The sequence below is a fragment of the Grampus griseus genome (assembly GCF_964374135.1).
Source record: "Grampus griseus genome assembly, chromosome: 4".
NCBI lineage: Eukaryota > Metazoa > Chordata > Mammalia > Artiodactyla > Delphinidae > Grampus > Grampus griseus.
The window spans coordinates 108,634,596-108,650,763 of record NC_138997.1 but is presented as its reverse complement, the minus strand read 5'-3'; the positions used below and the strand labels follow the sequence as shown (position 1 = coordinate 108,650,763).

General features: G+C 35.2%; 1 protein-coding gene across 1 annotated transcript in view; it reads left to right on the top strand.

Annotated features, from left to right (window-relative positions):
• Nucleotides 1-16,168, top strand: part of CENPE (centromere protein E) — a gene marked incomplete at both ends in the record, with an annotated part of 73,312 nt that overhangs the window by 30,063 nt on the left and 27,081 nt on the right. The window contains 14 exons of the mRNA XM_082653349.1: nt 57-329; nt 484-642; nt 3,686-3,889; nt 5,840-5,998; nt 7,840-8,130; nt 8,256-8,414; nt 9,317-9,607; nt 10,844-11,128; nt 11,278-11,436; nt 11,662-11,949; nt 12,381-12,668; nt 13,240-13,398; nt 14,531-14,689; nt 15,373-15,663. Of these exons, the coding sequence (XP_082509475.1) occupies nt 57-329; nt 484-642; nt 3,686-3,889; nt 5,840-5,998; nt 7,840-8,130; nt 8,256-8,414; nt 9,317-9,607; nt 10,844-11,128; nt 11,278-11,436; nt 11,662-11,949; nt 12,381-12,668; nt 13,240-13,398; nt 14,531-14,689; nt 15,373-15,663 (3,165 nt within the window). The remainder of the gene's footprint in view (nt 1-56; nt 330-483; nt 643-3,685; nt 3,890-5,839; nt 5,999-7,839; nt 8,131-8,255; nt 8,415-9,316; nt 9,608-10,843; nt 11,129-11,277; nt 11,437-11,661; nt 11,950-12,380; nt 12,669-13,239; nt 13,399-14,530; nt 14,690-15,372; nt 15,664-16,168) is intronic.

Below are 16,168 nucleotides of genomic sequence, written 5' to 3'. Positions count from 1 at the left end.
CACGTGTACGTCGCACAATGCTCTGCTTTTCACATTTACTTTTTCTTATCTTAAAGCTCTCTCACAAAACCCAAGAACTTCAGCAGAAAACAACTGAGAATCAAAAAAGGTTAAAAGAAGTGGAAGAGCTGAAGGAACAATTAGAAAGTAGAGATTCTAGGCTGCACACTGTAGAAAAGGAGAAAACGCTGCTTACCGAGAAACTTCAACAAACCTTAGTAGAAGTAAAAACCTTAACCCAAGAAAAGGATGATCAAAAACAACTCCAAGAGAGCCTGCAGATTGAGAGGGACCAGCTCAAAAGTGACATTCAGGATACTATAAACATGGTAAGGTTTTGACTGATTAAACTTTGAAATCTCAGAGCCTCTTTAAGAACATTACAGGAGCCATCATTTATTATTTATGATCAAGCAATAGCTATAAAATTATTTTCATTGTTTCACATTCTAATGGAAATTATTTTCTATTTCTCTGACAAAGAATATAGACACCCAGGAACAACTACGAAATGCTCTTGAGTCTTTGAAACAACACCAAGAAACGATTAACACACTAAAAATGAAAATTTCTGAGGAAACTTCCAAGAATTTGCATATAGAGGACAACTTAGGAGAAACTGAGGATGAATTTCAGGAGAAGGTAAAGGGTGTTTCTGTTCAAAGTTTTTATATGCTTGTCTATGCGCTTTCTCCTTAACCTCAAACACTTAAGTGCAGAACAGTCATCTCAATCTTATTTATTATTCACAGTGGTAATAGCTCAGAATAATTTACACGCATAAGCCTCATGTCTTTGAAATAACTTCAAATATAACTGCTTACAATCAATTTGAAAAGGAAAAGACAAAAAAATACTAGTTCGGACTTTGAGCTGATACTTTTCTAAGGCCTATTGTAATTTACACATCTTTAAAAGCCCCTCTGAATCCTAAGAATGTAAGAAAGATTCAGTGCTTATTATTAATTATGGCTAAAATATTTGTTTTATGTTGGATTTTGTATACTATATTTGTTTAGAGTTTGCTATAGAATCAATGTATGTATCGTATTTGTATCTATTTTTAGGGTTTGGACCGTAATTTTACTATTAGGTGCTTAAATCTTGCCTTAGTAATTCATTCTAGGTAAAATGGTTCATTTTGTCCTGAGACCTTAGGAGAAAAACTACTTAACTAGTTATTCAATTATATATAAGAAAAACTAGGATGCTAATGGTGACTTTTTAAAGGGAGGTATATTAGTCTGCTAAGGCTGCCATAACAGAATATCACAGACTGCTTGTAAGCTATATGTTTATCTTCTTTGCAGAAATGTCTGTTCAAGTTTTTCCCATTTTTAAATTGGTTTTTTGTTGTTACTGAGTTGTAAGAGTTCTTTGTATTTTTCTGGTTATTAACCCTTTATCAGTTATACGATTTGCCAGTATTTCCTCCCATTTCATAGGTTGCCTTTTCACTCTGTTGATTTTGTCCTTTTTTGCACAGAAGCTTTAAATTTTGATATAGTCTAATTAGCTTCTTTTTTCCCCCTTTACCCAGGCACACAATATTCCTGCCTTGGAAAATGAGCTTTCTCTTCTCTCTCCCTATTCTTGAGTCCTTCTCTCCTAGAAAAGCATTTTCACTTCCACTATTATCTTGTGTTCTCAGCTTATCTATAATTTGGATCAACCATGGGCCAAAGGTTCTTGACCTTGATTTGAAATTTATAACTTCTCCTTTCACAGGGGGAAGGTTTTTTGAACAGTTTTTTTTTAGAATAAGATACAACAATGTATAGCTGCTTTTAAACAAATAAAAAATGCAATCATAGGGCCCCATGAGAAGGAAGCAGTAGAGGAGAAGTGAGGGAAAGGAAGAGTTATACTCACTGGGACCAACTGGCTCCTGTAGTATGTTCATGCTAGAAGTGTCCATGGTGATAAAAGAGTCTGATGGGATTCTCTGGGGCCATTCTGTTCATTAGAGATCTTGAAACCTGGGCTGGAAGTCTGAGATCACCTTGTTCTTGTGATAACCTTGCTCATGCTGGAATCACCCGTGTAGATAAAAGAGTGGGTCTGGGAATTTCCAGGGGCCCTCTGTTCATCTGGGTACCACAGAGCTCCATTAAGTAGGTCTATCAGGAATGCCTTGGAGTACCCGTTTTCAGTCCTGCTTGATGTGTTTCTTTGGAAATGCAATTTCTCTAGTGTGTCTCAACAGAAATTAGATTTTACTCATAACCATGGTAGCTGAAATACTTCCTAGGCTGAGTTCAGTTTTGAAATGTGCCTTGGGCTTCATTATAGAATACTTCCTCTCCATCTGTTTTGTCTTTGTGTATATTCCTTTGTTTAGGAGTAAAGATGCAGGCTTCTGACTTATAATATCTGACAAACTGCTCCCAAAGCCTATTTGTTCCCCACCTCGTGTATTGGGTTGGCCAAAAAGTTTGTTTGATTTTAAGTAAAAATAAAAGACATTTTTCATTTTCACCAAGAAATGTATTGAACAATGTATTCATTGACCAAACGAACTTTTTGGCCAACCCAGTAGTTAGCTCTGTGTGCACCATTGTCAGAAGCTCATGGATATTGCCAACACTAAGAGGTTAACTAAACAAAATATGGTTTGTCCGTATCCACTTTAGAGAATAGAGCAACTACTAAAAATACTAATTTGAAGATTACGTAGCAGTATGGGAAACTGCACATGATCTAAGTGAAAAAGAAAAGCTAAATTGAATCCTATATATGTAAATTAATTATGATGGCTATGTTTTAAAAAAAGTTAATGGAAAATACTGGAATGAAATATTTTAGAACTCTAATAGTGGTTGTGTTGGTGACACTGGATGACATTTTTTTCTCTTTATTTTTCAAATTTTTTTCTAATGTTACTTATAGATTACTATAAAAACTTTAAAACATATGTGGCCAGTATGGAACTGAATGTATTTATTGGGCTACTATAAGGTTATATAGTGACACTCTAATTTCATGCCAACAATTGTAATGTCAGTCTTTATCTCCTTTTACCAAGGAGTTCACATTTTAAGTTACCTTTGGTTAAGACTTATTTACGGATAAATGAATTTATATAACATGCTTTTCTTAAGCAGTAAATGAAAATTGTATATTAAGAAAAGATGAATTATGCTATTATAATGTGAGATATATTTCTACCAAAATTATTTTGCCCTCTACATGTAATAAAACTCCAGCTTTGGTGAGTATGACTACCTCTGAAAATAAAGATTAATTGGGAATAGGGGCTAGGGAATGATTTCCAGCTTTTAAGGAAAAAAATAAAGTGATAGAATTCAAGGCGGCTTACTTTTTCATAAAGTCAGGTTAACCCATCATACGTGAAGATAATTGTTAATTATCTATAGCTGTCCAGGTAGTTCTTATCAGTGAACAGGCACAAGAGCACACACTCTGGAGCCAGACTATTGGATTCAAAACCTGGTTATTCTTCCCTGGGTGACCTGGGGCAAGTGAGCTATCCTCCCTGGTATTGTTTCCTCATCTGTCAAATGGAGATAATACTAGTACCTACCTCATATGGTTATAGTGATGATTAAACGTGTCAATATATCAAAATAGTGCCTAGTACATAATAAGTAATATATGTTGGCTATTTTTATTATTATTAAAATTATTATTAACTAAGAAATTCTTTAATGTATTTATATTTTAGATGGTTGGCATAGATAAAAAACAAAATTTGGAAGCCAAAAAAACCCAAGCACTGATTGCAGATGTTGAGGATAATGAGCTAATTGAGCAACAGAGAAAGATATCTTCTTTAATACAGGAGAAAAATGAACTGCAACAAATGTTAGAGAGTATTACAGCAGAAAAGGAACAACTGAAGACTGACCTAAGGGAAAGCATTGAAATGGTAGGATTTAGCACTGTATACTTAGCAATACAGTTTTGTCTTTGTACATTTTAGATTTTTCCAACTTTATTGAGGTATAATTTACATGCAATAAATGTATCTGATGCAAGAGCACAGTCTGATGACTTTTGACAAATGTCTCTACTTGTGTACCTTCCACCTCAGTCAAGATATGGAATATTTCCATCACCCCAAAAAGTTCCCTTGAGTTCTGATCTATCTGATCCTAATCTTACCCTCTGCCCAATATAGTCACTGTCCTTTTTTTTTTACCTTAATCACTTAATCACATTGTTTTCACCTGCCTTTCCCTTCTAGAATGTCATACAAATAGAATCACACAGCATACACTCTTTTGTGTCTTCTTTCTTCTCCTGTTTATCACTGGGTAGTGTTCCATCATATGAACAGGCCACAATTTGTTTAGACTTTATCCTATTGGTAGAAATTTAAGTTATCTCCACTATTTGGCTATTTTGAATAAAGATGCTATAAACATTCATATACAGATCTTTCTATGAACATATTCTTTTTTTATTTCTCTAGGGTAACTATCTAAATGGAATAGCTGGCTCATAGGTAGATGTATATTTAACTTGATGAAAATTTCCTAGACTGATTTCCAAAGTAGTTGGTACCATTTTACGTTCCCATCAGCAAATTAAGAGAATACTGAGGGCTCCACATCCTCACCAACACTTCATAGTATCAGTGTTTTTAATTTTGGCCATTCTTTTGGGTGTGTACCTTATTGTTTTCACTTGCCTTTCCCTAATGACTAAAGATATTGAGCGTCTGTTCATGCTTATTAGCATGAAATGGCTTATTGGCCATTGTGTATCTTTCTATAAATTATCTGTTGTCTCAGTGATGTGTTATAGATTTCAGTGCACAGGTCTTTTCCATATTTTGTTAAAGTTGTTCCTAAATGTTTCTCTTCTATTTACGCTGTTGTAATTTTTTTATTTCACTTTTAATTATTTGTTGTTAATGTTTGCCAATATTTTCAAACCTATTTTATTTTTTGTTTCTAAATTTAGGGACAATATAATGTGTCTAGATTGAAATTGATATTTTGAGAAGTTTGCTATGGATCACAGGAGAACCTGACCTTTTGTGCAGTTTTCCATGTTCCTTGGGATTGTCTGTTTGGTTAAAATTGCTGAATGTAAATAAGAATACAGACAAAAGTCATATTTGTTTCTCAGTCTCTGGCTTGTGATGTTTTTGTGATATTGATACTTGAGAAAGTCACTGTTTAAGCTTAATAACTAGGGTTAACCCACTTTATGCTAGCAAAGGGTGCTGCCATTTTGAGCTTGCTATTAAGCAATGTATAAAACCAAAGTCATGGGCTTCCCTAGTGGTGCAGTGGTTGAGAGTCCGCCTGCCGATGCAGGGGACACGGGTTCGTGCCCTGGTCCGGGAAGATCCCACATGCCACGGAGCAGCTGGGCCCGTGAGCCATGGCCGCTGAGCCTGCGCCTCCGGAGCCTGTGCTCCGCAACAGGAGAGGCCACAACAGTGAGAGGCCCGCGTACCGCAAAAAACAAAAAAAAAACAAAAAAAAAACAAAGTCATTCCAGCATATGAAAAGCCCGTAACCATATATATATATATGTCTCATATATCATTCTGTTGTCAACAGAAGCTTAGAAAGTCTCTTTTGGCTTAGGGGTAGAAAATGAGCAAACCTCTCATGACAGAATACAAAATACAGTTCTAATTCTCATGATAAGAATGTAAGATGAGCAATAAAGAAACAGTATTAAAAAAGCAGATTCTTGACCTTTATATGATTACGTTAAGACTCTTTTTTAAATTAGTCTTTTCCAGTGTAGTTTGCCATGATTTCTTCTTCATTTTCAGGCTAAGGCAAATGCTGATTTTTACCTGATTTCATAAATGTAAGCTAGTATTTTAATCTCAGCTTTTTTTTTTAAATTCCAGACCATTGAAAACCAGGAAGAATTAAGAATTCTTGGAAATGAACTTAAAAAGCAACAAGAGATAGTTGCACAAGAAAAGAGCCATACCATAAAGAAAGAAGAAGAGCTTTCTAGGACCTGTGAAAAACTGGCAGAAGTTGAAGAAAAGCTGAAGGAAAAGGTGACTTTTTAAAGTTATATTCCTGGTCATTTTTTCTGACTAAAATTTTTCTTTTTTTTTTTTTTTGATAATAAATTTGATTCCAGCAGACCTAAATTCCAGAAATAATACATACCTTGCCAATGAACAGATCTTAATGCTAATATTTTGGACAATTTCAACTCCTACTGAGATGTTAACTAACATCCTTTGTGAGGATTATATTTTTTTAGTCTTTAAATGAGAGGGGGGGCCTTCATTCATCTAAACGAATCATTTGATATATTCATTCATCAAGTACTGTACATTCATACAGTACCACCATGGGCCAGGCACTGTTCTGGGCTCTTGAGATACATTAGTCAACAAAACAAAGATTCTGCCCTTACAGAGATATATTAGTTATTCTCTAAAATGTAAAATTTATCTCTACAGTTGGCCCTCCATACCTGCACATTCTGCATCCATGGATTCAACCAAACACTGATCAAAAATATTCAGGGGAAAAAAATTCCAGAAAATTCCAAAATGTGTAACTTGAATTTTGCCACACACAGGCAACTATTTACATAGTATTTACAACTATTTGTGTAGCATTTATATTGTATTCAGTATTATAAGTAATCCAGAGATGAGTTAAAGTATACTGGAGGGTGTGCTTAGGTTATATGCAAATACTATGTCATTTTATATAAGGGACTTGAACATCCACCAATTTTGGTATCCACAGGGATTCATGGATACCAGGGGATGACTGTATTACCATCTCTTAGATATTTACAATAAGGTGCTATTGTAAAATTTATAGAAGAGCTAAGACCCTTGTAACAATTGTACTCCCCAAGTAATTCTAAAATGCACCCACCAAGATCTTTCTGTATATTCTAGTAGTAGTGCCACATGCATTATAGATAATATGTTGGGATTTCCATTGTGCTTCTGTATTTTTTTTTCCTAATGTGGTTCTCTTAATTCTCATCCTTTTTACTATAACTTAACTGAATATATTAAAACTTTACATCTATTTCATATTCCTCCTAAATAAGGGAAATCAGTAAGTTTATGTAAAAGTTAATGCCTCATGGTTTGTTTGGGCCACCCCATATGGACCTTATTGGGAATGAAAGTAAATTATCCAAGTTTTTAGGAGAAGTGGAATTATAGTTACTTGGCAGTTATATCTGCATATTTAGTCTCTTTTTAAATTTTTCTCGTTTTCACTTTACTTCTTTGATTAACCTAGTGACACTCTGTTAGTTTCCTAGGGCTTCTGTATCAAATTACCATAAACTTGATGGCTTTAAACAACAGAAATTTATTTTTTCACAATTCTGGCTCTTAGAAGTTCAAAATCAAGATGCTGGCAACCAAGCTCCCTCTGAAGGCTCTAAGGAAGAATCCTTTCTTGCCTCTTCCTGTCCTTGACTCCCAGCTGTCTGTGGTACCCTTGGCTTGTAGCTGCATCTCTCCAATCTCTGCCTCCATCTACCTATGACCTTCTCTGTGTCTCTGTGTGTCATTTTCTGTCTCTTATAAGGACCCTCTCATTGGATTTAGGGCCCACCTTAACCCAGGAATATTTCTTCTCAGTCCTTAAGTAATTACATCTGCAAAAACCCTATTTTCAATGAAGATCACATTCTCAGAGTATGGGCAGACTTGAATTTGAGGTGGGACCCTATTTGACCCACTGTAAGCACTATCTAAAAGGTTACTTTACTTTTAGTGTTACTTGTCTGTTTATACTGGAGTAGTAGGCAGGGCTATGCTAATGATTATTTCAGTTTGGCAAAGTACATTTTACATAAGAATTTTAGGAGGATATAGACAAAATGGTAATTATAAAAACTATATTTCTTAAGAGCCAACAACTCCAAGAAAAACAGCAACAACTTCTTAGTGTACAAGAAGAGATGACCGAGATTCAGAAAAAGATGAATGAAATGGAAAATTTAAAGAATGAACTAAAGAACCAAGAATTAACATTGGAACGTATAAAAATTGAGAGGCTAGAGTTGGTTCAGAAACTTCATGAAAATTCTGAGGAAATGAAATTCATAACCAAAGAAAGAAATGATCTAAAGGAATTACAGGAGTCATTTGAAATAGAAAGAAATAAGCTTAAAGGACACATAAGAGAAATTGAAGCTACAGTAAGTCATACCCTTTTCTTTCGTCTATTAAATGTTTCTTTAAAAACTGAGTCAGTTGGAAAGGGGGAGGCAATGTTGGGATGATGTTATTACAATTATTCTTTAAATTTAACTTGCTAATAAAGGGTCTAGAAACAAAAGAAGAACTAAAAGTGGCCCACATGCTTCTAAAAGAGCACCAAGAAACTGTTGAAGAACTAAGAAGAAACATTTGTGAGAAGACAGCTCAAATAATAAATATTCAGAAGAACTTAGAGAAATCCAATACTGAATTGCAAGAAAAGGTTTGTCTTTTCTTCCTTTGCTCCTTGTCCCCTCTTCCTTTCTTTCTCTGAAAGAAAAATAAGCAGTAGGTAGTGACTGAGTTACGGTTCATTCATTTATTGGGTAGTATTTGTTGAGTGTCTAATGTAGCAGGTACAGTCCTGGATTATAGAAATAAAATGGGAACAAGGTGGACAAAGTCTCTGTGATCATAGAACTTACTTTGTAGTGGAAAGAGGTTCTCAATAAATAAGCAATCAAATGAACAGGATAATTTTAGATAATAGCAAATGCTATGGAGAAAATGAAACATTGGGATAACTGGACCAGCCTATGTTAAAAGCCTACTGTGTGCCAAGCATTGAGACTGTGGCTATGAATAAGACATTGTTCTTTTTCCCCAATATAGGCATATAAAAAAATCTCTCAATTCCAGTGTGATAAATGCAGAAATATGCTATGCAAAGCTACATGGTACCACTAGTGATCATGGAAAGGGGGAATCAATCTGTACACATAACAAATTTGTGAAGTAGCATTAGAATTCATCTGAGAATGGGGGCCATTCATTTATTGAGATAGAATCTGCTCAATTCTGATTTTTCTCCTGTTGCATTTGGGAACTGGTATAGAAATGAAGCATGCAACTGACCAGATTGATAATTTGTTGGTAAAGTGTACTGTGGTTGTAAGCTGGAGAAAAAAAACAATTATGACAGACTATTACTAGCAGAAAAGTCATGAATAATAGCTTGAGTAGGAATCAAGAGAAAATGAATAAATAGGAGTTTGTGGTCCATGGTAGGCCATGAAGGTTCAAAATCACTTCCATTGCTATGGAAAGTAGCCTCATGTTTTCCCTTTAAAAAATTATGATAACACTCTCTAGATAGTAACCTTGGTATTTTATGAATATCATAAGGTCCCAGTGCTTCATGAGGAACAGGAGCTACTTGCTAATGTGAAAGAAGTCAGTGATATTCAGGAAACAATGGATGAACCAGAGCTATTGAAAGAACAATCCAAAACCAAGGATTCAAAAATACTGGCAAGTGCAGAAATGGAAAGTCTCAGGTTGACTGAAAAACTTCAAGAAAGTCACGAAGAAATAAAATCTCTCACTAAGGAAAGAGACGATCTTAAAATGACAAAAGAAGCACTTCAGGTTGAATGTGACCAACTGAAAGAAGAAATTAGAGAAACTTTGACTAACGTAAGTTTCATCCTTTCCTCCCATTTTAATAAGTTTAATAAATAAGTCTTTGGGAAAAATGACATTTGTAATGTTCCTACCAATTTTCTTTAAATGTCTCTTAATTATGAAGTGATTGGAAACAGAACAACTAAAAGTTGCTCATAAATACTAAGAAACTATGGAAAATGAGTTGTTTTCTTAAATATTCAAAATGATTTAGAAAAAGCAGTGTTAAATTACAGGAAAGGATAAAGTCAAAAACACTGTTTTCTTCCCTTGTTTAAACCTATTTCCCCAGCATCCCATAACGCGGTACCATCTTCCTCACTGATCCAGTCAGAAATCTGGGAATCATTCCTACTACTATCCCTCCCTCTCCACTCACTCTGTAATACAAGAACCAAACCTTGTTGATTTTAAGGTGTGTACCTGTGTGTGAAATCCTCCCACTCTTCTCTCCACATTGCTGATACCCTAATCCAAGTCACAATTACCTCTCTCTGGCTTTGTGCAATAGCGTCCTACCTGGTCTCCCCATTCATATCATACTTCTCTAATTCATTCCCCTTTCTGGCCCAAGTGATCTTTTCTTCTTAAAACCTTTTAATAACTTCTCCTTGCTCTTGAAATACACACCAGCGTGCTGCTTCACATGACCTTTGAGACCCTAGATCCCAGACCTTGCGGGTTTCTAGTCCTGTTACATCTCACTCTTCCTCCTGCTTATTGTGCTCCAGCAACTCTAGTCTGTTGCTCTTCTGCATCTCATGGCTTTCAGATGTTCTGGTCTCCCTTCCTGTAGTATTTCCATAGTCCTCTTTGCCTAACAAGTGCTCTCATCTTTTAGATCTCCACTGAAGCTTTCCATCCCCTAGGAAGCCCTTCCTAAGCACTCACAATAGGTTAGGTTTGCCACTGGTAGCCTGAAAGAACCCAGCACCTCTGTTTGGTAAGATCTGGTATAATATGTATCTTTCCTTCTAAAGTGCATAAGTCTCAAAAAGGCAGATCATGTAAAGTGTCATTTCCCGTTTCATCTCCAATCTCTAATAAGATACTGACAACACAATGAGTACTCAATAAATGTGTTAAATATCTGAATAATGGAAGAGTGGGTGAGTGGAAATATTGTTCTGTAAATGAGCTGTTGAATCCCTGACTTAATTGTTTTAGAAAGTATCCTTGTTTCTTTACCCCTAAAACAAAATAAAGTATCTCTGGGCACCAACTGTATTGTTTTATGATCCTCTTAAGATTCAAGCATCTCAAGAGGAACAGTCCTTCCATATGAAAGAAAAAGACAATGAGACTAAGAAAATAATGAGTGAGATGGAGCAATTGAAGGAGCAATTCAAAGTCAAAGACTCAGCACTACTAAGACTAGAAATGGAAAAGCTTGTGTGGTCTGAGAGACTTCAAGAAAGTCATGATGAAGTGAAATCTATAGCTAAGGAGAGAGATGACCTACAGAGGCTACAAGAAGTTCTTCAATCTGAAAGGAACCAACTCCAAGAAAACATAAGAGAAATGGCAGCTAAAGTAGGTTTCATCCTTTTTCGTGTGTGTGTGCTTAGTATTCTGTAAGCAAATATCTTGGTAAAAACTAAACCGTTGGGTAAAGGAATTAGTTACAGGGTAATGGTTATAACGTTTTCATAAATTTTTTGCAATTTCCTTTAATAATGAAGCACCTAGAAACCAAAGAGGAACTTGAAGTTGCTCATTGTCGCCTAAAAGAACAGGAGGAAACTATTGGTAAATTGAGAGTGGATCTTTCAGAGAGGGAAACTGAAATATCAAGCATTCAACAGGAATTAGAAACAACAAATGATGAATTACAGAAAAAGGTAAATTGGGAGTAAAGGAACAGTGGGAGAAAACTTAAGGGAGGTAGCTAACTGGATTACAAACACTACTGTTTACCTCCTAAACTGTTTTAGAAGACATACTGGATTTTTTTCCTTAAAAAATATACATACACGTATATATATACATATATAAACACACTTTTTTTGTGTGTGCGCACATAAGTATATTTTTGGCTATTATCTTATTTTATTATTATTTTTAAGACCCAAGAGCTTCATGAGAAACAGAAACAATTGATTACCATAAAAGAAAGCAGTGAAGCTCAGGAAAAAATGAGTGAACTGGAACAGTTAAAGGAACATCTCAAAGCCAGAGATTCATCACTACAAAGAATAGAAGGCGAGAGGCTCAAGTTGACTGAGAAACTTCAGGCAAGTCAAGAAGAAATAAAAACCATAATTAAGGAAAGAGATGATCTGGAAAGGGTGCAGGAAGTCCTTCAAAAGGAAAGAGACCAACTCAAAGAAAACATTAAAGAAATTGTAGCTGAAGTAAGTTTCCCTCTTATAATGTTTTTGGATATAAAAATAGTGTTCAAGTGATAATGATGATGTTCACTACTAAGTTTGATTAATTTTCCTCCAATCATAAAGGGACAGAAAGTCAAAGAGGAACTAAAAGCTACTTACATTCTTCTGAAGGAGTACCAAGAAACCCTTAATACAAGGAATAGTTCAGAGAAGACAGATCAAGGAGCAAATATTCAGAGAGACTTAGAAATTTCAGATACTGAATTACAGGCAAAGGTAGGTCTTGTTAAGTTGGAAAATGACATCTGATTATTGTGTTCGTCATATCCCTTACAGAAGAAAATAATACATATGTTAGACTAAAATGTAAAGATGATTACCTTAATTTTAGAGACAGTTGTTTTTCCTAAAATTTTCTGTCTATGTCATAACTTGTTTTATGATTTTCTCAGATTCAAGAACTTCAAGAAGAAGAACATCAACTTCTTAAGATGAAAGATGTCAGTGAGACTCAGGAAAAAATATGTGAAATGGGAAACTTGAAGAAGCAACTTGAGGCCCAAAAGTCAACCCTGGAAAATACAGAATTGGAGAACATAAGGTTAACTCAGAGACTCCATGAAAATCTTGAAGAAGTAAGATCTGTTACAAAAGAAAGAGATGACCTTAGGAGTGTGGAGGAGACTCTCAAAGTAGAGATAGACCAGCTCAAGGAAAACCTAAGAGAAACCACAATTAGAGTGAGTTACCGTCTTTCCCCCAACTGGTAAATACGACATCGTGTCCTAAAAGAGCCATGGTTGATAGAGTTGGTGAGGTTGTAAAATTGGTCCAATCTTGGGGAAGGCTGGAGGGATGGATATATGATAATATCTTCCAAAGTTTTCAATAAGTGTATGCATTGACCCCAAAAGTCCAGTTATTGCTGTTTATCCCACACACATTAGCACAACTGTGCAAAGATATTTGTACAAGTTGCAATAACAAAATAAAGCAAACCCCCAAACAGGAAAAATTCTAACTGTCCATTAGCAGAGACCGGTTGAATCAATACAGCACATTCAGACCATGGAATACCAACCCACAGGTAAAGAACAAGACAGAGCTGATTTGGAAGTATCCTGATAGAGAGAAGGGTTACGTTATACAGAGTAGTGTATCTAGAATATATTGACATCTAAAAGTCATTTAGAGGGTGAGAACTGGGAGGCCTAAGGAGGGGGGAATTTTTACTTCTTACCCTGTACCTTTCTACACACGGTTGAATTGTATTATTCTGAACGTACTATTTTTCTTTCTCTAATGATAAAGGACTTGGAAAAACAAGAGGAACTAAGAATTGCCCAAATGAATCTGAAAGAGCACCAAGAAACCATCGATAAACTCAGAGGAATTGTTTCAGAGAAGACAGATGAAATATCAAATATTCAAAAGGCTTTAGAAAACACAAATACTGCCTTAAAAGCACAGGTATTTCTACTAATATCTAAGTAACTGAGAGTTTGAATCAAGTCTTTTGTGTTATGAAACAGGATATCAGTTAGCCTAATATACATAGAGACTTACGTATTCAATTTAGAAACTATTAGCATTTTCTCTATATCTATCTATATCCTAACTTATTGTATGATTATCTCAAGATCCAAGAACTTCAGGAGAAGGAACGTCAACTTCTTAAGGTAAAAAATGATCTCAGGGAAAATACATATCAAACAGAGCAGTTGAAGAAGCAATTAGAGGCCCAGAATTCAACCCTGGAAAGCATAGAAACAGAGAAGTTAAGGTTGACTCAGAAACTTCAAGAAAACCTTGAAGAAATAAAATCTGTTACTAAGGAAAGAGATGACCTAAGAAGAATGGAGCGAACCCTCAAAATGGAGCAAGACCAGCTCAGTGAAATCCTCCGAGAAACAAAAGCTAAAGTAAGTTACACTCGTTCCTCTTCCCAGCAAGTTAATGTGATGTTTTCCTTACATCAGTGAACCCTTCTTTGAAATGAGTGGTACTTTTGGTGAGAAGGAACAGGATACAGCCTTTTAGGCAGGTAATTTGGTATTATTTTTGAAAATTTTAAATTCTGTAACCAGCATTTTCTTCATGGACTTTACATGTACACTTACTCAATTTTTAAGGTAAAGAAAAATATGTATGTGTGTGTACATTCATAACACACACACACACACATATACCATAAGGTTGTTCATTATAGCAATTTGTGATAAAAAATAGGAAATAACCTAAATGTCTATCACAAGGAAACTGGGTAGATATAAGCAATATGTCAGGATACGTGCAACCCTTAAAAAAATGAAATAGATTTGAATGTTCTAATTTGGAAACTAAAAATAACTCTTAGGGGGAAAAGCAAGTTGTAGAATAGTATGTGTATAGCATGTTTACCTCTGCAAAATATGAGTACATTGTGGGGAGGTGAGGACAGGGGAAGGGGAAGCCGATAACTTTCTAACAACATCAAAGATGTGGAGTAAGAAATAAGAAATGTATTATTTTTACTAAGAAAATGTATCACTTTCCTTAAAAAGAAAATACTAGTTAACATTAAGCTGTATCATTGGTTTTTAATTTTTTTCTAATAATAAAGGACCTTGGAAAACAAGAGGAACTAAGAATTGCTCACGTGCATCTGAAAGATCACCAGGAAATTATTGATAAACTCAGAAGGATTGTTTGTGAGAAGACAGAAGAAATATCAAATATGCAAATGGATTTAGAAAATTCAAATGCTAAATTACAAGAAAAGGTATTGAGGGGGTCATGACGCTTATATGTTTGGATACCTGATTTATTCCTAGAATAAAAAGTAATGCCTAAAATCCCTGAGGGATGTAATATGCTTTAGCCACATTAGAAAACAGCTTGGTAGCTTTTACTAGCACTGAACCATATATACCTGCGTGTGGCCCAGCATTTCCACTCCTTGGCTATGTACCTAAGAGAAGAAAGTGCACACTTCCACGTAAAGACATACAAGAGTGTTCACAGCAACTTCAGTCATAATTGCAAAAAACTGAAAACAACCCAAATGCCTATCAACAGGAGAACGGATAAATACATTGTGATTTATAAGTTTAAAAGCAGGCAAACTGATCTGGGATGAAAAAGGTCAGAATAGTGGTTTGTTCTAGGAAGGGGCACATAGGAACCTCATGGTAAGGTAAGTAAGTGTTCTGTATTAATTCTGAGTTGTATTTTAATCTGAGTTGTAGTTACATAGCTGTATACATATGTCAAGAGTAGTTGAGCCATATACACATAAGATTAGTGTGTAGTTATGTAAATTATACCACAAAAAAAAGTAAATCCTGTATGGAATTACACAGAATATTAATGAGTGACATGGGAAAGCTGTCTTAATCAGCTTAGAAACTATTCTTTATCCTTCCCTAAGAAGCCATCTAATCCTAACGTTACGATTATCTTAAGGTCCAAGAACTTAAAGCAAATGAACATCAACTTTTTAAGTTAAAAGAAGAGGTTAGTGAGACACAGAAAAAAATATGTGGCCTAGAGCGACTGAAGAAAGAATTCAAGGCCCAAAGTTTAACTCTGGATAAAATAGAAATGGAGAACTTAAATTTGGCTCAGAAACTTCATGAAAACCTTGAAGAAATGAAATCTGTAATGAAAGAAAGAGATAACCTAAGGAGAGTAGAAGAGACTCTGAAACTGGAGAGAGACCTACTCAAGGCAGACCTGCAAGAAGCCATAGCTAGAGTGAGTTGTGCTCTTTCTTCCTGTCAAGTAAACATGTTTTTACTGTAAGAAGTTTGAAAATAAGTGATACTGTTGGTGAAAATTTGAATGTTATAACCTTTTAGGGAAGCAGTTTGACAATAGCATTTTAAAAATTATCAACATATACATTTGCTACAGCACTTTTGTAGAAATTCATCCTACCAATATATTCACATATCTGGACAGAAATACAGCAGCATTCACTACAACATTGTTTGTGATGAACAAAATCAGAAACAATCCAAGTATCTACCAGTAAGGCACTGGCTAAGTGGTGTTCGTTTGTATAGTAGAAAACTAAGCATAAGAATGGGACACTCTTTATGTGATACTGATTTAGAAAGATGTCCAAGTGGTATGAAATTTGAAAAATAAGTGGCAGAGTTCAGCGTGTGACAGGACTTCGATGGGTGAGGCTAGGGACAGACACTTGGACTTTATGTCCTTCTGTACTGTTCTAATTTGGGGGTGGCATGGAGGTTGT